The 23,143-nt window shown below is 40.4% G+C and overlaps 1 protein-coding gene across 1 annotated transcript; it reads right to left on the bottom strand.

Annotated features, from left to right (window-relative positions):
* On the bottom strand, positions 1 to 22,780 carry map1b (microtubule-associated protein 1B). The gene is made up of 7 exons (XM_044334434.1): positions 22,029 to 22,780; positions 19,647 to 19,748; positions 10,154 to 10,236; positions 9,169 to 9,309; positions 3,525 to 8,775; positions 3,207 to 3,445; positions 1 to 2,471 (listed from the first exon to the last, which is right to left on the bottom strand). Exons 1-7 carry the CDS (start codon positions 22,210 to 22,212, stop codon positions 2,316 to 2,318), a joined length of 6,156 nt encoding a protein of 2,051 aa, XP_044190369.1. The 5' UTR covers positions 22,213 to 22,780; the 3' UTR covers positions 1 to 2,315.
* Positions 22,781 to 23,143: the final 363 nt, after the last annotated feature.

The raw sequence follows: 23,143 nt of genomic DNA, 5'->3' as shown, positions 1-23,143 counted from the left end.
TTGTTTTTCACAACAGATTTTATTGTGGTCGTTTTTTGAATGTTTGTTCTTTAGTAGTGGTTCCTCTTACATCAGATTCTCCATATGGGTAGAGGAAATATTGCACACAAACATCAGAAAGCACTAAGGAATACTTTCACTTGAAACTAATTGCTATAGGTTACATATGAGTTTGGGGAAAGGGCAGAAAGGATGCAAGATCACAAGACAAATATACCATACAGCTGCAGACAAACGTTATTAAAGATCTCCCGAGAGAAAGATGAGGAGAAAAAGGCAGAGATAAGTAGACAAGAAAGAGAGAAAGAGAAGGTAGAGAAAGAAGACAGAAAAAAGAGAGATGTCACTTCAAGAGAGATGTCAGTTCAGAGTTTGTAGGTTTGGTGTTGATTGACAGTATGGTCATGGTGTTGTTTTAAGGTTCCCCTGCTGGAAAACTGGTCTATAGCGGTATCATGAACACCTTACGTCATTTAAGACATGTCTGGTGAGTTTGGTGAGTCGATTGAATAACCTAAATTACCAAAGTCTGTAATCATAGAGTTGTGATTTGTTAAATGTTCCTCCAGAAGTTGGCCTGTCAAAGTTGGTCTGTGGCCTCTGTACTGTTTGGTATGTGTCATTTTTTTTGTTTAAAGTGTCTAGTTTTTGTTTTACATACTTTCATCTAAAACACACAAGTCACTCACTCTCACCTTTGTGTGCTGCCCCTCTTAATACTACGCCTCTACCGGAAGCTGTTTCCTTTTCATCCTGGCTAAAGAGCAAAAACTCTCATGTCACAAGAAAATTTCAGCCTCCCTTAAATGCTCACATCAACCTGAAAATCTGCACTGCACTGCACCCAAAATCAAGTTTCATATCTATACAGTGCATGGGCACCGCTGGAGTTAGTGTAGTATACAATGTCATGGCACAACTTGCAAAAATAATAAAATGCTCCTTACATTTATTTACTTAGCCTATATAGCCCTGTTGTTCTTAAAGTAAGTCTGAGCAAAATCCCCAATAAAAAAAAAGAAAATCCTAATGTGTCATAACTCATGCACATGTCTTCCAACCACTCCATTGGCCACAAAGCTATTTATAATTATAGTACAATGCTTTAGAAAAACAAGACATTTTAAGTTTTATGAAAATATCCTGCTTCACCAGCTTTACAATGGGAAAAGGCTAGCTCCCCCATAGCTCAATGATTACATAAAAAGAGGTATAAGAAATAAGATTTCATTGTCTCTTTTTGAAATAACTTAGAATCTGTAAATAAAACACGCAATTTGAAGTTAAACTCAACTGTCAAACAAAAGAAAAAGAAGCTTACATTGTGGAAAATGATACGATTTTACAGATGAGACACAGGCAAGGGAGGGCATTCGAAAAAACAAAAAATGTCTTTTTGCACAGTGTAAAAGGCTATCCGCACACAAAAAGCACAATAAGTTAACATAATAAATAAATATTCATACATCAGCAGTAACGTAAACCAGGCCAAATGGAAAAAAAACATTTTAAATCAAATAAAACCCAGCCATAAGGAACAGTTTTACAATGGTAGGGGCACTCTATTTTGCCCAGGATGAATATGAAGACATCATATTAATGCTAATCAATGATGAGTATCCCTTAAAGTTAATTTATATTTACCATCATTCAGCTATGTAACCATTTAACAGTCCTTTTGGGGTTGATTTACCTGCCTGCTAGTTGCATCAGTTCTTATACATTCATTTTGACATCCCTATAAGGCAAGAACAGAAATTGTGTTGTTTTATCCTTTGGTGTGGATACCGTAACAGCCATTATGTAAGAATATACCACATGAGGGGATGTTTTTGTTCCTGAAAGTACTTAAATTGGTTAAAAGCTCTCTTATAGTTTGATGTGGGGACACAAAAAAACCTCAATACATCAACATCATTACTTGAGCTGTTCTAGAGTTAGCATAATTGAACAATCATGGCTAGGCTCATTTTTTTGGTCTCTAATTTTGTTCTAGTACAATCCATTTATACTTAAAAATTGGATAACACTTTGAGGATGTTGAGGATGTGTTACTTTATATATTTCATTCAGTGGCTACTCTAAAAAACATTGTCCCGTGCATTGAGCTCCTCAAAGCTAATTTGTAATAGTGTTAGTCCTCATTGCAGATATTTATCTTTTGGGGTTTAGTACACAAGTATCATTTTAGCATATAAGTGTTTAAGTGTCTGCTTAGGTTTTATGCTACATTGTTTTGTTTTATTCCTCAAATAATGATCCCTCACATAATTAGTCACTAGGCCTCCTGATCCACAATCTCTTGCCAAATAGGCCTACATCTCTATCTTACAAGCTGGGAAAGACTCATCCTGCATGACAACAGTGCTGCTGCTGGCCAGGACCATGATGTTCAGCTCCTGCTGCTTGTCGTGGGTCTGCTGGTACCACTCTCTCATCACATCAGTGTCATGGGTTGGGATAAGGGTGACCTGACGCCAGAGAGAAAGAGGTTTATAGGCTCAAGCATTCAGGAAAATCATTCTTTCAACCAAAATTATCTTTGTGTTTCTTCCTCTTCTTCCTACACCCCTCCTTCCCTCCAGCTGTCTTAAATGCTGATCATGCAATTTTCTGATCATGCATCATAATCACATTACATCACATAATATTACATCTCATAACTTGGCTTTGGCTTCTTGAATATAAAAAATAAACACAATTTGACTGAAATGGCACTATAAAATAGATGCAGCAACAATTCAGTATTACTTCATGGATCCATGGAGAAATGGAAATAAAAGTTGTTTATATCAGTCTGTTAGATCAGTGGCAGGGCCATGATTTGAGGCTGCTTTATTCTGGTTTTTGATTTAATTGAACTCTGCTATATACTCAAATCTACCTGGGAATAATGTAGGGAGACCAGAATTTTGAAAAAGGGACCACAGAGGCGACCAAAGTTCAATTATAAATCATTGCAGAATCAGTTCATAATTAATTAATCTATTGAACAAAATCTCTATACATCCAAACCTATTTGACACTAAGACTTGAAAAAGCCTCGAATTGAAGGTCAAAAGTGTAACCTATCTGTCTTCCTGTCAAATAAAACAAAACAAATAATATTTATGACCACAGAGCAATTTATACCAAATGCATATGGAGCTCTGTATAACAGTATCATATTATTACATATAATTATCATGTTAAATCTTGAAATTTACCTGCATATTGTTTCCCCACTGGGCCTTTCCTTCCAGCAGAGCATCAAGGACAGCCCTACTGGGCTCCTGAGCTGTCTGGTCATTGCCACTGACCACATAGTAAGAAGACCGCACACGCTTAAAGAACTCAGCATCCACATTCTTGGCACTGCAGTGATTGGGGATGTAAACCAAATCCATGTACATGGGAGGACAGTTGGGCAGAGCTGCCCCGCCTGATACCTTTCCACTGCCAGTACCTGAAAAAGGCAAAAATATGGGTAAATTATATGGAGGAAAGAAGCAATATAAATGAGGCAATGAGTAAATTGTACTCACCTGATGTGGCACTTTTTACACCTCTGGATGCAGAGGTATTGGTTGCATTTTTGGCATCTTTTCCTTCTCCGACACTCTTCTTAGGAGAGGCAGTCTTTGAGTCCTTTACTTTTGATAGACCAGTCTTCCTGGCTGGTGAGGAGGACTTTTTCAAGAGCTTTTTCTTCTTGGTCTTTTCTCCTCCATCTGTATTAGCATTGTGAAGGTTTTCTTCAGCCTTGAGGGCCTCTGGGTCTACCATGCAGACATCGTGCTGGCCTGAAGATGGAGCAGAGTCCCTGAGTGCTACTGGAGGAGGATCAGCATGCCTGTAGGTCAGGGTTCTGTCAGTAGGCAGAGTCTCAGAGTCATCCTCAGAATCAATGTTAGCATCTGCTGTAATGGAGGGGCACTCCTCTGTCCCTGGTGGAACATCTGAATCAGTCTGGGAGGGGGCAGACTCACTGATGGATGTGGGTGGGGTCTCCTCACATTGCTTAGTGGGAAGCTTGCCCCCTGGGGGTGGGGGCCCTCCTCCTGACTTGGCTAGAGGCTTCTCCTCCAAGATTTTACCTTCATTGATGAAATATTCAAGAGGGTTAGGATTGATGAAAGATGGGGAGAGTTCTGTCTTGGGGTGACGGTACTCACATGAAGTGACTAGACAGAGGTCGACATCTGTCTTAGATGGAGCAGAGGGGCTCTTCTTTGTGGAGTCTGGATCCATGGAGCCACAGGCAGAACTGTACTTACTCAGATCAGAGGAGAGAGGTAAATATGACGGGGAAGGAACTTTGGGGCTCACAGGGGATTTTGCTTCAAGTGTAAAATCCTCACATTTAAAGGGATTAGTCTCCTTTGCCGGGGAAACTGTCCCTTCTTTTGACAATGAAAAGGGGGGTGATGGGGAAGTAGCTTGAGGAGGTGAGGGTGACTTGTCATATTTCTGCTGTGTGTCAGATTTATCAGATTTATCAAATTTATCAGATTTATCAGATTTATCAGATTTATCAGATTTATCGAATTTATCAGATTTATCAGATTTATCAGCAATGCTCTCCATGGATGGTGAAATTGGGCTGGTGCTGTCTTTATCCGGGGGACCTCCCAGCACTGGGGATGGCTCACTGGAATGGGGAGAGTGGGTGAGAGAGGCTGCTTTTGGGGTGACTGGAGACCTTTCTGTCTGCTCAACCACACCAGGTGGCATTTCTGTCATTTGGCATGGGGTTGTAACAGAGGGAGTGGACTGAGATGCATCTGATGGCGTTGCAGAAGTGGCACGGGCAGAATCGCTGTCTTCAAAAAGCAAAGGTTTCTCCACTGTAGAACTTTTCACTCCAGATGGTTTTCCATCAGTTCCATCTGAGGGACTGTAGTCAACCTCAGTTGGGCCATTCTCTGTAGCACGTGAACTGCCTCCAACAGATGGGTGCTCTGGAGATTGCCTACTAAAGTCAAGGGCTAAGGAGTGGTCAGGGGACTCTTGGCCAAACTCTATTGACATGGTAGAGTGCTCTGGGGATTTTGTGTCCTGCATCTGTGCTCTACTCTTTGTCTTTGGTGAGATGTCTGGGGAGATGGACATGGGCCTGGGGCTATCTTCCTTGGATGGAGATCCCTCAGCCTCGTGAAAGGTGGTTGGGGTCTGAACCACAGACACAGACAGAGAGTCATCTACCTCTGTTGAGTGAGGAGAGCCTACCTCAGCATGAAGGGAAGGAGAATCAGTGGTGGGCTCTGGCAAGGAGCTAGTGGCCAGGGAGGCGGTGGACGCTGAAGCTAAATGTGAAAATGTGTCTTCTGCTACCACTTCCTCCAGAGGTGTACCTGACTTGTCTGATGTGGTACCCTCTGAAATGGACATTTTACTCTCTTCTTTGAATGCTGTGAAAGGACTGGTGTCTGACTCCTGTTTGGACATTAGTGTTGAGGAAAAGACTGAATGGCTGATTTCCTCAGTTTTCTTGTGATCTATATCAAAGGATAATTTTTCCTCTTTCATGGGGGATTCAGGCTCAGTTGGAGTGGGACTTTTTGGAGAGGACATTACTCTCTCTACAGGGGAGGATCTCTCTGGTTCTGGCTCACCAGGCTCTGGGGTAACCCTGTTGGAGGAGTCCTCTTTATCACTTGTGACCTCAACAATTATTGGACCCTGTGCCTTGTCTTCTGACACAGTTGGAAGAGCTCCTGCTTTTTCATCTACTGGAGACTGATAGTAAGGTGTATGACCAGACGACTGAGGAGAGTGTGCTCCTTCCCATGTCTTGTCATCTGGGCTGATGGAGGACTCAGCTATTGCTTTGGGACACCCTGCCAGAGTGGTAGATAGTTCTATTGGAGCAGCAAACACTGATGAAGAATCAAACTTGTCCTTGTAGTCCACTGAGGGAGAACGTACAAGAGGTGATGTTGTGGAAGTTGAACTGAGTTTAGCTGAGTCTGCATCATACTTCTCAATCGTTTCTTGAGCTTTGGCAAACCCTTCTACTTTCTCTTCAGAGGGAAAAACCTTGCAGAATTTATCCTCTTCCAGTGATGAAGGGGGAGATATTGTGGAAGCAGAGTGGTCGTAGTCATGGCCATCTGTGGCATCACTTTGAGAGTGATCTGATCCCGACAAATCCTGAAGTGGAGAGGGCTTCTTCCTATCAAACTCTCCAAGTAGTGGGGTGCCAAACCTGCTGACATCTTGTGGAGGAGATTCAGTCTCATCGTTCATGGTTTCGTCGCTCATAATGTCCCTTGGAGTTAACATCTCATCCATAGGAGTAGGCACACTGGAGATCTCAATGGTGGACTGAGTGTGGGCAGAGGTGATGGTGTAATCCTCATGGAGTTCATCTCTGTTCTCTTCATCTGAGGCTGTTGAACTCCCAAAGCCAACTGGAATCATTTCATCATGGATAGATGCAGCCGGGGAAACAGGTGAGGACACTTTGGGTGAGGCTGATACAAAGATATTCAGTTTCTCAGTTTCTTTTTCACTTATATGCTGATCTTCTAGAATTGTTTTAGTCACATCATCATTATCCTGAGCAATATCTGCTGGTTTGACTTCATCAATGTGTTTATCCTCAATGGGAGTAAGCTTTTCTTTATCTGATACCACTCTCTGTGGTTCGTAAACTTCTTCTGTTTCTCCCTTCTCTTCATAATCCCCTCCTTCGGATGTCTCCTCCATTACAGTGCCCTCATCTTCAAACTTCTCACTTACACTGCCATTGAGTTTTCCCTTAGGAACCTGTTCATCTGGAGTCTCTCCACTGTCTCCTTCAGCCTCTGTTGTGGTTATACCCTCATCCACAGACTCTAATGCCTCAGGTGACTCTTTAGTTTGTATAATTTCTTCATGTTGGATCGTCACAGCCTCTTCTTCCTTAGTATGTTGTACAGTCGCATCATCCTCCACCAACTCTTCTGCTTTGAGCTCCTCAAAGTCCTTAGTGAGGTCCTCTGGTGAGGACATCAGAGATCTCTCCACTTCTGCATCAACAACAGCAGCTGCAGTAGCTGCAAGTTTAGCACTGTCCACCTTTGTCTCCTTCTTTATCACCTTTGACTTTCCTTTCTCTTTTAACTTTGATGGGATTCCTGCTTCCTTCTTTGAGGCATCATCTTTCTTCAGGGGCTTTGGTTTTGGACTTTTTTCCTCAATCGCAGTGGTCTTTTTTATGTCTTTAGACGGCCTTTTGACATCTTTCTTTTGCTCTTTCTTTTCTTCCTTCTTTTCCTTCATAGGGGAATCTTTTTTGACATCCCTTTTTATAACTTTCTTTGCCTCCTCTTTCTTCAAAATTTCGTGTTTGGGTGTAATATCTTTCTTTGCTACTTCTTTTTTAACCTCCTTTTTCTTTTCCACAGATACTTTGGTCTCCCTCTTTGTAATCTTTTCAGGTTTGGATTTTAGTTCAGACTTCTTTTTTTCTGGAGTTTCATGTTGGGCTGTTTGCTCTGCCTTTGCTTTTGATTCTTTCTCAGGTGCCTTTGCTTTTTCCTTTTTCAGTGGGGTCTTTTCCTTTTTCTCTGTCTTTTGTGTTTTTTCATGAGATGATTCTGCATCTGTTTTTGCCTTTTCTGGTGCTTCCTCCTTTAAATCCTTCCTTATACTTTTGCTTGGTGATGGCTTTGGGGTGGACTTTAGGCTCTCTTTGCTGTCTGTTCTATGTTTCATCTTAGCTTGCTTTAGAGTTGGTGTTGATGGCACATTAGAGGACAATGCTTTTTGAGTGACAACTGCCTGCTTCAAGAAGTCCAAGTGCTTTAGCTTTTCTAAACCTTCAAAGATGTGATGCTGGGTGGCATTTCCAGGAAAGAGAACACGAACAACCTTATCTGAGGGATTTGCAGGGTGCCACACAATGAGTGAAGAGATAGAGGTCAAGTAAGAGACGGGGAATTCAGACTCTTTTCCATTTGGCAGCAGAATAGAAGCGGTGTCTTTTTCACTACCTGTCCACTGCTTCATAAAGTGTTGCATCTCCTTGCTGTTCTTTGATGGATTAAGCACATACATCTCAAGCTTCCCCACGCCCATTTTCTGGAAAAGTATGATGGGTTCTATAGCGTTTCCAACAGGCCTTTGCAAAGGCTCTATCCTCAAATTTAGCTTGGTGAGGAATTGTTGAGTGAATGCTGCCTCCTCAGCATTCCTCCGCACTCTGTAATTGGGTTCAGAGTTATCCAGGTTTTCAGGAAGATTCACAAACACAACACCAATATCTGGTGAAATCATGTTCTTCACCCAGTCACTGTTAGCTGTTGAACCTTGTGACTGTTCCTCCTCAAGTTCTGCAATCTTCCTTTGCAGCATGCTATTGATGCCTGGTAGGTTGTCATCGCCAATGTGGGTCAGGAGGATGGAGTCTACCCGGTCCAGATGTCTCACCAGCTTCCAGAAGCATGACTTCCTGTCTGAGCCACCATTAATGAGCATGTTGAAGCCATTGACAGCAAAGAGAGCGGAGTCGCCGCGACCACCAGGGAAAATGTAACAGCATGGTTTGGAGAGTTTGAGGAATCCACCAGAGGTTGGTGGTTCTAACATGTCAAAAGGAGATGGGATCTCTACTGATTCAGATAAGTACTCTGTGAACTCTGAGAGGCCCTCCATTTCAGGGAGTATGGAAGGGGAGTTCAATTTCATGTTAATGAAGTCCTGCAGGTTGTGTTTGTCCAAGTTGGTATTCTTCCAGTCACCTTGTTCAGGGCAGGAGAGTGTAAGGTTGGCTTTGTTTGCTGGGTGAATGGTGCTGAGCAATTCACCAATCTGGACATGAGAAAAATTAAGTGATTTTTTAACATACTGGAGTCACCAGTGGAATGAATGATACAATGCAATTGTTCAATATGTGTGTAGGTACATAGTGTATGTGCTATCTGTATGTGTCAGTAATTCTTAAGTCTATTATGAAATGCTAGAATGGTAGCTTTTTGGGAGTGCAACGACTATACATTTTTAATTTATACAACATGCCATGAAATGGTTTACAAAATTTTTTTCTCATCCAATCAGAGGACCATGGAAGCCTCCATTAACATAAAAAACAAAATTGTTTTTGTTTTTTTCATGGCAGCAACATGTGGAAAGTATAATCATAGGTACATCATAGGTAATGGAAGATTTTGTGTGCTTGCAAAAACAATCCTTATGTTGCCTCACCTCTTGGTCAGCAAATATGTCTATGAAGTTGGAGAAAGAGAAAGATCCAGACTGAAGAATCAGCTCCCCAGTGTTTTCAGAGCATTGGCCTGAAAGGACCAGAAGTTTGTGTCTTGCAGAGTCTGAGATCATCAAACGAGCCTAAAAATGAAAAGAAGAAAATAATGTTATTTTGTATGCCCGAGAGGCTGAAAGTAGATAAACTGTAAATCAAAGAAACTTGGAAGAAAAGTAATAATTTATTTATTGCAACTACTATACAATAATAATATTACTGGCTATGGAGACAGGGAATACAACGCCTTGCTACCGCAGCAATCAGCTTAATGATTTAGTGTATTTGAAATATCACCAGTTTCACAATCACTCAAATCCATTAGCTAATTAATTGACTTGTACTCTTGCTGTCCACTCTGCTAAGTTGCCTTTTGTCCCTCTATCTCTAGGCCTCCCCCACCACTTTCTGTTGGTCTTTTTTTTTTTCAACTTCAGCAACATCAGCTGTTCTGGGCAGCTGACCAGATCGATCCTGCTGTGCTGTGAGATATTAATGCACAGTTTGACTGCAGACATGGCTAGCGGGTGGAGGCAATGCTGAGAAGAAGCAGTTACACAAGAGAAAATATTGTGTCATCTTTGCTTGTATCTCATATCAAAATGCAGCAAAAGCTTTGCTGCAATAATAAAAGGGTAAAAGGCTGCACTTGTTATTCTAGCAGTATATGAAGCATTAGTCTGGTCCCCTGGGATTCTAATTATTCCAATCAACAACAACAAACAGCAGTTCATATTACAAGGATGGATAATTGGCCAAACATGGTGGACAATCAAGGCTGAATAATAATCCTTTTTAAGTTGTAATATCTTTGTAAATGTGTATTCAATGGATTTATGAATCATCCCTCTCTAATAGGAGAATATTAGATAAATGTTTGAGTAAAACAGAGCTTATAACAGTATAACTGATCATTATAGTTCATTTTACCTCAATACTGACTGCTTCATCTGAAGGGTTGATAAGTACCACCGTCTCCAGGACATTACTTTTGTGGTGAAGAATTCTCTGCCCTGTAAAAGGAAAGACAGAAAAAAAAAACTTAATAGGCACATAATTACATTATACGAAGAATTAGGATTGTTATAAATGTCATGCCTGTAAATTATATTGTTGATATGGTGCCGGCAAACACTACTAATTTTCTTCTGATGTATCACAATAAATTAAATGTGCATATTAACTAAAGAAAATTAGTCGAAATGTGCTTGAAAACATAAAGACACAACTAATCCCTCTCTGGAAACATGATGCATTGCACAGTCGAATAGAAGGACTACTACTGCATTTATTTTGAGTAATTTCTGGTCAGTCTGGACATGCCGTTCTTTATTTTTTCCAACCACCAGTAGACCAAAGAATATCAAAAATTCTCGTATATTACCTCTGTCCTTTCTAGTATGACTTTGACCAAAGTAAACCTCACAATATACTAATTATTGTAACACAAAACCACACGCACAAAAGATAAAGACAAAAGAACATACAATATTCACTTTTTTTTTGAAACATTCACATTTGTGTTTGTATAATCCTATTGACTACCATAGTATTTTGTACTCTTTTAATGTGTAATTTTCTTATTATTTTATTATTTTACTTATCTGCCCAGGGATACGGGCGGAAAATAGCAATTTGCTAAAACCTGGTACATTATATCTCTTGTTGTTTGAAGGTTAATGTTCTTTGTACATTGTCTCTGAAACAAGATATGAATTTAATCTTTATCTGGTTAAAATTATCCCTCATTATGACTCTGATTACAAAGTCATAATGATTCTCAGCTCCTCTGGTTCCTGTAAGGGGCAGGGCTCATCAACTAAATCATCAAACACAGACAATCTGGCAGTTCCAATATGGCTGTGTAAATGTTAATGGTCTCTGCAGAGTAGAGCTCTTTATCCCTAAGATGGATATGAACTCTCTAGAGATGAAAATATAACAACCTTCCTATACCCTGAATCCCAAACCTCGGCATTAAAACCTTTTTCAAGATTAAATTCCTCCTCCATCATCCTTTGTTATAAGACATCTTCTAACCAAACTCCATATGGCTGTTGTTTTGAAAGTACAGTAAGATTTTTTGTAGCTTAATTAAATAATGTGATATAATATGTTTCCTCTATTAATTAATTATGTATTAATTTATTGAAATGGAAAATATCTATCTGGGGTTAATCAATATAACCTAAACCTGCTATAATTTAATCTTTGGACTCTTGGGGGCAATACAAAATGCTGTAAACAATGACATTATCACCTTGTAGAGCTGATATGGTGAACATGTTAGCAATGAGTGGTTTCTTTACAAATCTTGCAAATACCTATAGCAAAACATCAGAATTTATGTGGAGTTATGTTTTTGGCCACCAAACAAACGTAAATCCACTTTTATCTTTGTTTGTGTCTCTATCCACTCTTGAGGGAAATATTTGACCCATTAGCTGCTAAACACTCATTGCTAACTTTGTCTGCCTGATGTTTGGTTCTGAACACAGCTGCGTGTTGCTGAAAACCCTTGATGATGTCGGATTGTTTGCGCATAACCACAAACGTAGCGTTTGTTGCCTAGGTTGTTCACATTGTCCACTCACATATTTTGGATGGGATTTGGGCTCAAACATGTACGGATGTATTTGAGAAGTTTGCATTTTGAGTAAAGAACAAAAAAAGAAGTGAAATCTGATAACTATTGTTTGTTTATGTAGGAACTGCCGGAAGTCAGTTGTGATGCAGCTTCTGAAAACTGGCCAATCAGAGTGGGCTCAGTGGGAACGGGGTCTTAAAGAGATGGCAGCTAAAATGGCCTGTTTCAGACAGAGGCTGAACTGAGGTACTGCATAAAGGGCCAGTATAAAATAAATAAGGAGCTCCAGTAGAGCCCCAGAATAAAAATTTAGACCTGGAAATGTGCATGATATGTCCCCTTTAACATAAACATATTGATTAGTGCAGCTTTAAAGCAATGATACTAAAAGCTTGATTAGAAATCATTATAACATGTATTCTTCAGTGCATTGTGAACTTTGCATATTTTTGCATTTTATAAAGGTCACAGAGCTTTCAAATAAGTTTAGATATAACTATCAGATGTCAGAAATGAAAGAAATGAAAACAAATAAACCTTGACTTCTCTAGTTGGACTGAATGCCTCTGAGATGAGGAACAATACAGATGAGAAACAATGATTATTTGCCCCACTGGTAGACCCAATAATTGTTTGGCCTCTCTCTATAATGGGGGATGGTTTGGTCTACCACACGCAACATGAGCAGTGGGGTGTGACAGGCTCATAATCAATCGTACTAGGTTTTAGATGATTGATTATGATAACGACTTTGATCCCACTGTGTCTCTGTGTTTGTGTCTCTGTGTGTATTAGGGGGTATTCTGTTGGTACAGCTGATGCGACACTGACAGGGTATCTCCAGCATTATTAATCACCTACACATCAAACTCAATCTGTGTTTGTTTCTTCTTCTTGTTATCTAATTTCTTTTTTTAAATCAATGAATTCCCCTAGAGGACACAGGTTTTATTTTGTTCATTTAGATCAATTTCCGCTGGTGAAACAAAGGAAATCCTGCCACCAGAATTCATAGGACAAGAAAAACAAGAATATGTTCCTTGTGAGATTCAGAGGGCAATAAGGTGTTGCTTGGATATCAGCTTTAAATTCAGAAGCACAATATTCGAAGATAGAGCTTGCCTCGTCTCTAGAGACGTGATACTGCAGCAGCTATCTGGCTGCTGGGCCAATTCCTCCATACATATTTCATATAGCAGATTCTCATCATGGAGCACATAGCCATTAACCCTGCCACTTCCCACTCCCAGAGGGCTGTCACTCCATATGGAAAAACTCTTTCATTCACTGCTTTTAACAGTGATGTGGCTTGCACACAGTATGACTATTAGCATTTAATATTCTGGGGAGTTCAGTGAAGGTAGAAATAATGACACTTGGTGTCATTAGTTTCCAGGCACGTGTCAACCCTTTAGCAGTTAACCATTTTGTGAAAAGAGGGTCACACTCAGAAATATATCATTCACTTGATTTAATTGTTCATCAGATGACAGATGAATGATTAAATCAAGTGAATGACATATTTCTGTGTGTGATCCTCTTTTCACAGAATAGTTATATGCATCTAGGATAATGGACCATGTGATCAGAGCGCAGTGGCATCCCTGCAGACAGAAGCAGTTCCAATATTGCACTCCATTTGTTTTATGGAGTTAGTTGTCTGAAGGGAAAAATATTTTCAGTATGACTTTAATTTCAAGTTTTAAATTTTAAGCAAAACTAAAAAATGAAGGTACCACAGGTTAGAAGACACTTGAGATTAAAATGTTGATAAATTATATTAGATTATATGGACAAGCAAAAAATATTGCCTCAAACATAAAATAAAGCTGAAATATTTATTTTAAAAGCAATTCAGTCTGTGAGTCCACTTGTTTTCCTATTGAATTAAAGTTAAATGATGGTCATGAGAGTATATTTTCACGTTTCCATGATTTTTCTATATTCAAGTGACCATTTTGTGATATTCTTACATCGTCCTTTACAGAGAAAAAACTACTGTACGGTGTAACTAGGCGAACATTTTTTTTACAGTGGCGGAGGCTATGATTGAATTAGTTTTATACCAGATGTGACACTGGTGTTCTTTTGTACATCTGTTCAGAGCGTGTGCTGTTTTACCTGATGAAGGATGAAGGTTTAAGACCAAAATCTCATGCCTTTATTGTCATTGCCCTCGAGAGTGTGTTGCACCTTTTGTTCCCCATATGGCATCGTATTTAACAAGTCTCAGCTCCTCATGTAAGCCTACTCCCTATGCATGTGCATTTTATCAGCAGTTTGAAGTAGATATTTGTGTCAGCATCATACCAAGATCATCAAAATCCCAGTTGGGAGAAACCAGCTTTACTGAGCTTTGTTCTGAAGAGGCAGCAGTCTTAAACTGATGACCAGAGCTCCTCTGAGGAAACAGTACTCAGTGGGCTGTGCAATGAGACAATAATCAATCATGCAAGTCTATTGTTCATCCTGCCTGTGCGACTGTAAACAAGCCATATCTGCAATTCCTAATGTAATAGAAAAGCATCTTGTTTCCCTTTGTCTCTGCGTGTGGGTTACACCCTGCTTACTGGTCTATTCTACCTATCTGATGAAACGGAAAATTTAGCAGTTCCTACATGAAACACAGGGCAGCCACCATTAGCACCACCATGTATCTACACTAGCTCGTCAAAAAATGACAGATTGGTCACTGGAGCTTGCTTGACCCTGACAATTACCTTGATCAATATAAAAATCCTTAACGCCTGGTGTGTCTCTCTCTCCGCAGGAGGTGAAGTAATGTGACATGCATCATTGAGCATTCTCCTTCTGGCTGAATAGAAAGTGCAAGACTGGTATAGCCTGCCTGTCACAGGCTGAACCAGACAGGGGAACATCAATGTGGATGGCGCTGCACCAAGAATAGATCAGTGGAACAACTACATTCAGTGCCTCCTTCCTTTTGCATCAAAAAAGACCTTGCACGTAAGGATGATAATTTTAGCTCCTCAGGTGGATCCCCTGCATGTGTCAGCACTATGTCCTCCTCTTCACTGTCAATTCCCTTTCCACCATTGCAGAATAATTGACCCCGGTGACTTTCAGCGGCATAGATGGGGGCCCCTGAGCACAATTTTCAATGTCACTTCTTCCCGTGTCCCCATACAACTGGCCTAAAAGGGGAACTAGCGTACATATGGAGCTAATGGCACTGCCATCGCTGTTAAGCCGGTTGACTCACCAGAAAAGTCAATCACTGGTGTCGTAGTATTAATGCCTTTCAGTAACATCTGGCTTTAAACTCCTTTACAATCATTATCTTTAGGAATTAGCCTCTCAAACCGAATGACAACCTGGCAGGAGAAAGACACTAATGACTAGATTATAACCAGGGGCATATGATAATATTCACACCACACCCAGTAGTTACCAGTAATTATCTGCTTTGGCTTTTATGTTTCTGATAAGACTATTGGTGACTACCTAAAACTATTGAATGACACTTATTAAAGGATAGGTTCACAATTTTTCAAGTCTGTCTTAAAACTATAGTCAGGTACCCAAATTAACATTGAAACAGGTTTTGCTAGCTGTAATCATTCCTCCTGTTCATCCTGGCCATTAAAAGATCCCTTCCTAATGTGCTTTCAGTGTAAGTGATGGTGGACAAAATCCACAGTCCTCGTTTTGAGCGAAAATGTATTTATCTGAAGATAATATGAGGCGTCAGACATCGGAGTTAGCCAAATAAAGTGGATATCTTCCACAATTAGTCTTTTTAGTAAAAAAATCCTTCTTTGTGTCTTGACGGACAGTGTTTTCCTGTTCAGCTGCAGTGAAAGGATTGTAACAAAAAGAGGGAATTTAGGACTGAAAAAACTAACTTTGACAGATATTGACTTGATTTTACTAATTTGGATGGCCGAAGCCTTGTATTAGCTTCACTGGTCTACTAGCTTCACTGCTAATGCGTGGTGTTTTCTAGCTGGAAGGAACCAAGTAAGCCTAAACAGCGAGGGGTGGCAGTGTGTTTACCTTGCGAGGCAGCTAGATTTGCGACATCACGAGATTACGTGAGAATCCATCAGGTCAGGCTTCAAGTTATCAGCGTTCCATGAGGATTCTTGCATGATCTTGTCAATCCAGCTGTCTCGCAAGGTCAGACGGTGATGGACAGTGATAGACAGATGGTTCATCTAATCACCTGCAGAGTATTTTTTGAAAGTGCCTGCCCTTTTCAGCTGCCAAGAATGGCCTCTCAGATGGTTCTGGGTAACAAACCATCTGGCGCATCAGGTTAGCAGTGTGTAGTAGGCAGAGTAAAATATAAATAAAAACATACAGAAAAGATACTTTTTTGTATATACTATATTATTAAGGCTAATTAATAACACTTGAAATAGAATGGAAGCAGAATTTAACTATTTCTAAAGCCATCCAATCTCAATTCTTTGAGCGCATGTCTTCCAGCTATGAACATGAGGGGTAATGCAGCTTGAATAATGCATGACCGATCAATTAATCGGCTGATTCACAGCTATAGAATGTAGCAGGTTAGACCGTTTTGTAGATGTCAATTGAAAACAAGATTGTATTTGTGAAAAATGTTGAGATTATCAGGAGGATCTTTATCTTAGTCAACACAGGTCTTAATTACTATTGATCACAAACTGCAATATTGTCTTCAACAAGGGATTTGTGGGTTTAGAGACGGCCTTTTAACTCTCCAGTTGCTTTTTAGGCTTCAGTGCTGTCTGCATTGAAGGCAGAGTTCTGGGAAATCTATATGTAACCAGAAGTATCATATATCCATCAGAGAGACATCGGGGGTCTCCTGTCTTGACCCTTTTTCCTTCTTTATTCCTCCTCACTGTGGGGTCCAGGCTTCCTGTTTGTGTGGAAGTGCACTAATGCAGTATGATGGATGGCATGTCGTCTATCAAGCAGACAGATAATTGCATTTGTCTTTCTCCGCCCAATACCACCTGCTGGTTAGTGTTTTCCTGTGAGCACTCAGCCCTAACCAATGACTGCACCGCCGGCTAAAGGTAAAAATAAAAACCTCAGCATATAAAGATTTTATTAGAGATATGTTTTGGGGCATTTTTGCCTTTAATCAGTAGCTGATAGTGAAGAAACTGACAGGAAACAAGGGGGAGAGAGAGGGGTATGATGCAACAAGGGTGCCCTGGCAGAATCAAACTGGGGACGTTGCAATTATGTGGCATGCTCTGATATTTTATTGATTTTATTGGTCTTTACTACGTGCTGATGTTGAAATTCACTGTATTGTATATAAAGCCAGCAGCTCAGCTCCCTAATCAACCATCTTTATCCTGGAAAAATCCAGTTATTGTTTGATTGATGTTTTGAGCAAATTCACATACTTAATGGAATAGTTTGATATTTTGGGAAATACCCGTATTTGCTTTCCCACTCTTATATCTATCCATTAAACATAAGGCTACAGCTAGCAGCTGGTTAGCTTATGAAGACTGGAAACAGGGGGAAACAGCTAACCTGGCTTTGTCTGAACGTAGGAAAATCTACCTACGTACCCAGTAGGAGAAATAACAAGACTTCAGTAAGAAACAGTCCTGCACATAACCTCCCATAAAACCACAACAAATGGTTCTTACACTTTTTGATTTTGTATCATCTCTTCTTGGATTAAAGAGAAGAGATATAACGTGTTAATTTAGCCTAAAAGAGAGTTCAGAAGACTTAAAGAAGTTACAATGTCAGTGGATTTCTTTACCTTCATATAGAGCCAGGCTAGCTGTTTCTTTTTATGCTATGCTAAGCTAAGCTAACTGGTTACATGCTGTAGCTTCATATTTAGTGTATGAACAGGAAAGTGGTATCAATCTTCTCATCTAATTCCCGGAGAAGAAAGTGAGGAATCCCAAAATTTTATACAGTGATAATTATCAATTTTATATTTATAGATTCACACTTCTAAGAAGGGAAAACAGTCATAACTTTATGCAGGGTAACTGTAAACTTTAAAGTACAGATTCATGATTTTTTTTTGTCTGTCTTAAAGCAACAGTCAGGAGCCCAAATGAACACTGAAACTTTTTTTTTTTTCTGTATTCTTTCCTCCTGTTCATCCTGCCCATTAAAAGATCCCTTCCAAATGCATTTACAAAGTAAGTGATGGAGGACTAAACCCAGTCCTTGTGCTTGAGAAAAAAATGTATTTAAAAGTCTGTCTGAAGATAATATGAGACTTCACTTGTCTGAGTTAGTCAAATAAATCATCCGCAGTTACAGTCTTTTTGGTAAAAAATTCCCTCTTTGTGTCTCGACGGACAGTGTTTTCCTGTTCAGCTGCAGTGGAAAGATCATGACAAAAAGATGGAATTTGGCACTAAAAACACTGTAACTTTGAAAGATGTTGACTGGATTTGACGAGTGTAGATGGACTTTAAATACATTTTGCACAGATGCAGGGCTGTGGATTTTGTCCCCCATCAATTACATTGAAAGTGCATTATGGAGGGATCTTCTAACAGCCAGTATGAACAGGAGGAATGATTACGGCAAGAAAAACGTGTGTAAATGTTCATTTGGGCACCTGACTATTGTTTTAAGACAGATTTGAAAAATTGTGAACCCATCCTTTAAAGAACACAAAACCAAAAGTCAATGTCGAAGCAAATGTAGTTCTCTAGGAAACCCTTCATTAGGCAGTTCATGTATTTAAAGTTCAAAACACAATGAAAATGCTCCCCTTGAGAAAGACACTTGGCAAAAAGCCTGAGGCATTGAATATAAGAGAACAGCATCATTCCACTTTTACTGTGTATGCAGCATCGACTCTCAAAGTCTTGGCTTCAATAATTCCCTGATCAGAACTGCATTTCTGTTTCAGTGTCGCAGTTTATTCCCCACTCACATCTATCCTCACCCTATTCTTTTCACCCAACCTATGCTTTGCTCTTTCCTGGCTCGTCCCCTCCTCCCTTGCTCCCCTTGTTTGCCTTTCTCTCATCCTCCCTCTGTTTCCAGCGATTCCCCCTCACCCTCTCTGTTCCCTGAGTCCTCTCTGTTCCCCTCCCTTCTTTACTTTCATGAACAGACACTTGCCATTGGGGATTCTACACTGCTAATTACTCCCAAATCAACTGTGCATCTACTACTGGGTTGCAAGGCAACAGCACACAGGAGGTAGAAAGGGAGAGAACAATGGAGGATGGGAGGAAAGCCAAAACAAGAAAGGATGAAAGGGAGTAGGGATTTGGAGTCTCTTTGAATGCTACTACTGATAATTCACTGTGTTTTACCTCCTGCAATTCTAAGATTATACATAGGAATAATGAGGCATTAAAATAAAACTACCTGATTTAATCTGCAGCAGCTTTTGTTGCCTGGATCAATCTATTGTGAATCTAACCAAGTATGAAGCCCTGCCGGTTATATCCAATATGGAGCAGATCCAAGCAGAGGCTTTAACTGCTGCTGACCGTCAAGGCCATACTGCCCACTGGCAGACCACATGTCCTGCCACTCTGGATCAGTTCCATCTTTATAAAGCCGCTTCTTCATCTTGCAACTGATACAGCAATAAAGGCACCATGCAACAAAATGCTGATAGGGCGTATCCAGGAATCGGTAATGAAAGCCGTGCGCTTAGTACAGTATACTGCAGGGAAGTTATAGCTGACTGTGATGCTGTGACGCTGCTGCTGATAAGTGTGTCGCAGATTCTGTTTAGGATGCAACGGAAGCTGTTGGGAACATATTATAGCGTTGTCACATCATAAAACATAATTATCTCATTCTGGAGTGCATGGTTAACGTATTTGGTCGTTTAATTTTGAGGACTTGTTGCTTTTATTCCCAGTTTACCTTTGACATCTGCAGAGAAACGAGCTGAGTGTCTGGAGACAAACAGCTTGAGTTCCTGGTCCAGGTTGCAGTCAATCAGGTTGGTGTCCCATGATCGGATCCCTGCAAGATAAACAAACACACACAAATCAACAAGAAAATAAAAAAAGAGTAAGGGGAAGGAAAGACACCAGCAAAAAAACGAATGAAACAAAAACGCATGTTAGCTCTGCTGTCTGAAAATGAATCAATACTTGGCAACAGGTCCAAACTCTAGCAAATGTTCAAAGTCTCACCCTCACCCACACATCTATCTCATCTGATCCTTTAACCTCCAGTTCACTGGAAAATCTTAGAGTGATAGACTTGTTACTGGTTTGGCATGAGAAAAGTAATCTATAATAGGAAATATCTATAGCCCTGTTACTGCTTTGCCACAGGCCAGACACACTGAGCTGAGTCATGCAGTATCTCTCTCTCCATAATTACGCAGAGTAATGGCCTAATGAAGGCCTCTGCAAATTTAGGGGATGACATAAACTGGGAATTGAGACAAAAGGAGGTTGTTTTTCCCCTGAGGTAAACTGCACACCAAGCTGCAAATAAAAGTGTGTTTCTTATCATTAAAATAGTAGATCTAAACATTAAATAGAGGGTGTGGCTCTAAGATGAGATCATAAATAGATTAACATGGGCAATTATGAAGACAAAATTATACTCTTTGTCCCATAAATAAGCTACTGAAGGAACAAGAATGATAAGAAAATAATAAGAAAAATAAGAAAATAAAGTAGGTTTTGAAGAGCAAACTTCAGTCTCATCTATCATGCCAACATGGACAAAGTAGACCTTAAAGTTCCCCAAAAACATGGAAATTTGAATTATCTAATTAACACTTAAACTGTTTAGGAAGATTCTGTGATACGACCAAAATCTCCAGAACAGGTAGCTACTAAATAGACCTTGAGGTGAGATTGTTTTCAAGGTCAATGAATGAAAATTAATATAATGAGAGGGAAATGAATTGGACTGTGATTGACTCCAACAGGTTAAACCCAATCAGGTGGTAAACATTATATTTCTCTATACAAAGCAGCATTTTTACGCCTTTAACAGAGTGTCACACACAATCTGTGCTTGTTTTTGTCTGTAAAGCAAACTGCAGGAGAAATAAAAAAGTCAACATTTCCTCTTTCAAAGCCACTTTGTTGGCAACAGCCACCTGATGTGTTTTCCTTCTGCCTATAAAAAAAAAAAAAAAAAAAAAAACCCACTCAGTTTTACATCCACACAGTTACTGCGCCACAATCTGCTCTTCATTCTCCTCTCACACAAACAGTACACTCAGGCCATGGAGCCAGACCACTACAGCAGCTGTAGTGTTTCTAAATCGCTCTGCTCAATTTGAAAATCGGTCCTTGTGGCTTTCCGTAGGGACCGCAGTGCGGACCGAGCCACGCCCACCAACCGGTGTGGGGATGAGAGAGCTGGATGCGGGATGATGATGATGACGATGATGATGGAGAAATATTCCCACAGGATAGAAAAGGGAATTAATATATATTACTATCCCATTACCAAAGACAAACAGCCATTCTAGTCTCAGAACAGTGAGGGTATTGATTCGCTTTTTTTTTCCGGCGCAGACAGGCCTCCTTTCACAACAACAACACAAAAGGAGAGAGAAGCTGCTGTAAACCCCGTCCTCTCTCCTCTCCTCCTGGCTGTAAATTGATGCGTGGGACCCTCTGCTCTCCTGAAACAAAAGCCTGACGCACCTGAATATAAACCTCGCAGGAGGAAAAACACAGCTGCACCGGAGCCAGAGAAATGCGATACGCTGCATTATTGACGCATAGTCCAGATTTAATGCTGAATCATTGCTGTCAGCTTTATTAGAAGACCTGGCCCCACGTGTGTGGATGACAACACTGGGCCTATTGGTATTATTCATCAAACTGAGAGAGAGAGAAAAAAAAAAACAATCATGCTGAACTAAACTGCTCATTAACACAGTGGGTGGGTGGCGAGGAAGACCTGTGCGTTAAAAGATGCGCGAAGTGTTTTGGAGGCCAGATGTGGCGATGGCTCATGGTGATATTACTGGGAGGGGCTGTTCAATAGCTCTATTATAAACAACCTCACTTATAGTTTCTCATTAAATAAGGTTAAGACGTTATTAATAACTCGTTAATAGCCTATGCGTAATTCGCTCAAGCGTAATGCGTAAAGTTTGGCGTTACAAACAGGTGCATCAACATCCTATATAAACATCCTATATAACTTAAACGAGCTATATGGCGAACTTTTCAGTCATACATGTTTTCATCTGTTCAAGTAGTTATAAAGATGTTAAGTTCAGCTCCCGGTGGCCTACACCCACCTCACGAAGCTCCATCTTACCTTTTTCTATGTCCGCAATGGCACACTTGAGGTGATCCTCTGTTATGATCTCCCCGATAACCACCAGCAGGTAGAATTTGCTGTCGGTGAAGTGTTGCGCAGGGCTAGAGGATGTCGGAGATGCCCCGGTGTTGCTTTGACCGCCTAAAGTCTCCATATCGGCAGATTCTACCAGGGTGGCCATCCTCTCTCTGTCTCTGTCTCCTGTATACGCGCAGGATCCCAGCAACAGCAGCAGCAGCAGCCTCCTCCCTTTTATTCGCTGCAGCAGTCAGAGCACCGGAGTGGTCTCCAGACATACAAGTGAAGCCTTGATAGGAGTGGCCCTAGCTTTTTATACCAGCAGACATTGTGTCATATTCGGTAACCGGGGAGAGGAGAGGGCGCCCGGTTTTTTCGCATACTCACTCCACAGCTGATGTCATCCGCAACGAATCAAACGCCTCCGGAAGTCACTGAGATTTGATGCTTTGTGCTGTACATATTCAAATAATTTGCTACACTATACTCAGACAGCAACAGCTGAGAAACTATTTTTGACCCACTGCTCATTAGACATAATTCTACTACTCCCTGCAAAAAAATGACTTGCTTTTAAGATTCTTTTCGGGTATTCAGAGGTCTGTGATGAAGTAATCTATATTCAGGGAAGGAGTAATGGACTGTAATGCAGCAGGTACTCTGACTTTCTCTTTTTCATCTCAAAGATTAAAACAAAAAACTTGTGGTGAAGCCATGAACATTCTCCAAGTGACAAGGCATTACGTGCAACAATTTTGCACGTAAAACCAGATAATGGTGACTTGTTTTGTACTGATATTGTCTTCTGAATAAAACACTTTTAACTGTGTTTTACCTCAATTTTTATGTTCTGTTTTTCTATTTCATTGGTTTTAACAGGTGTTCACACTCATTCATCTGAGGACATATTTTCCAGAATGTGATAGTCTTGTAAATATGACTTCAGAGGTTCATTCCATTCACATCTCAGTGTACAGTGTACACCAACAAGCAGGAGTTTGTCTGGAAGCCAGTCATGGTCCAAAGTGCCATTATGATGGTCCACACAAGTGTGATGTGGAAATGTGAAGCCTCCAGCACACACACACACACAC

This window comes from Thunnus albacares, chromosome 18, assembly GCF_914725855.1.
Source record: "Thunnus albacares chromosome 18, fThuAlb1.1, whole genome shotgun sequence".
Taxonomy (NCBI): domain Eukaryota; kingdom Metazoa; phylum Chordata; class Actinopteri; order Scombriformes; family Scombridae; genus Thunnus; species Thunnus albacares.
This window is presented reverse-complemented; position numbering and strand designations above follow the sequence as displayed.

What these genes read in the sequence shown, in the direction of transcription:
- map1b (XM_044334434.1), bottom strand. Translation starts at nt 22,212, where the DNA reads ATGGCCACCCTGGTAGAATCTGCCGATATGGAGACTTTAGGCGGTCAA. An exon ending in ACATATTTGCTGACCAAGAG is followed by an intron (nt 8,776 to 9,168) that starts GTGAGGCAACAT and finishes TCTCATGTCCAG; the next exon opens with ATTGGTGAATTGCTCAGCAC. An exon ending in TGTAAAAAGTGCCACATCAG is followed by an intron (nt 3,446 to 3,524) that starts GTGAGTACAATT and finishes TGCCTTTTTCAG; the next exon opens with GTACTGGCAGTGGAAAGGTA.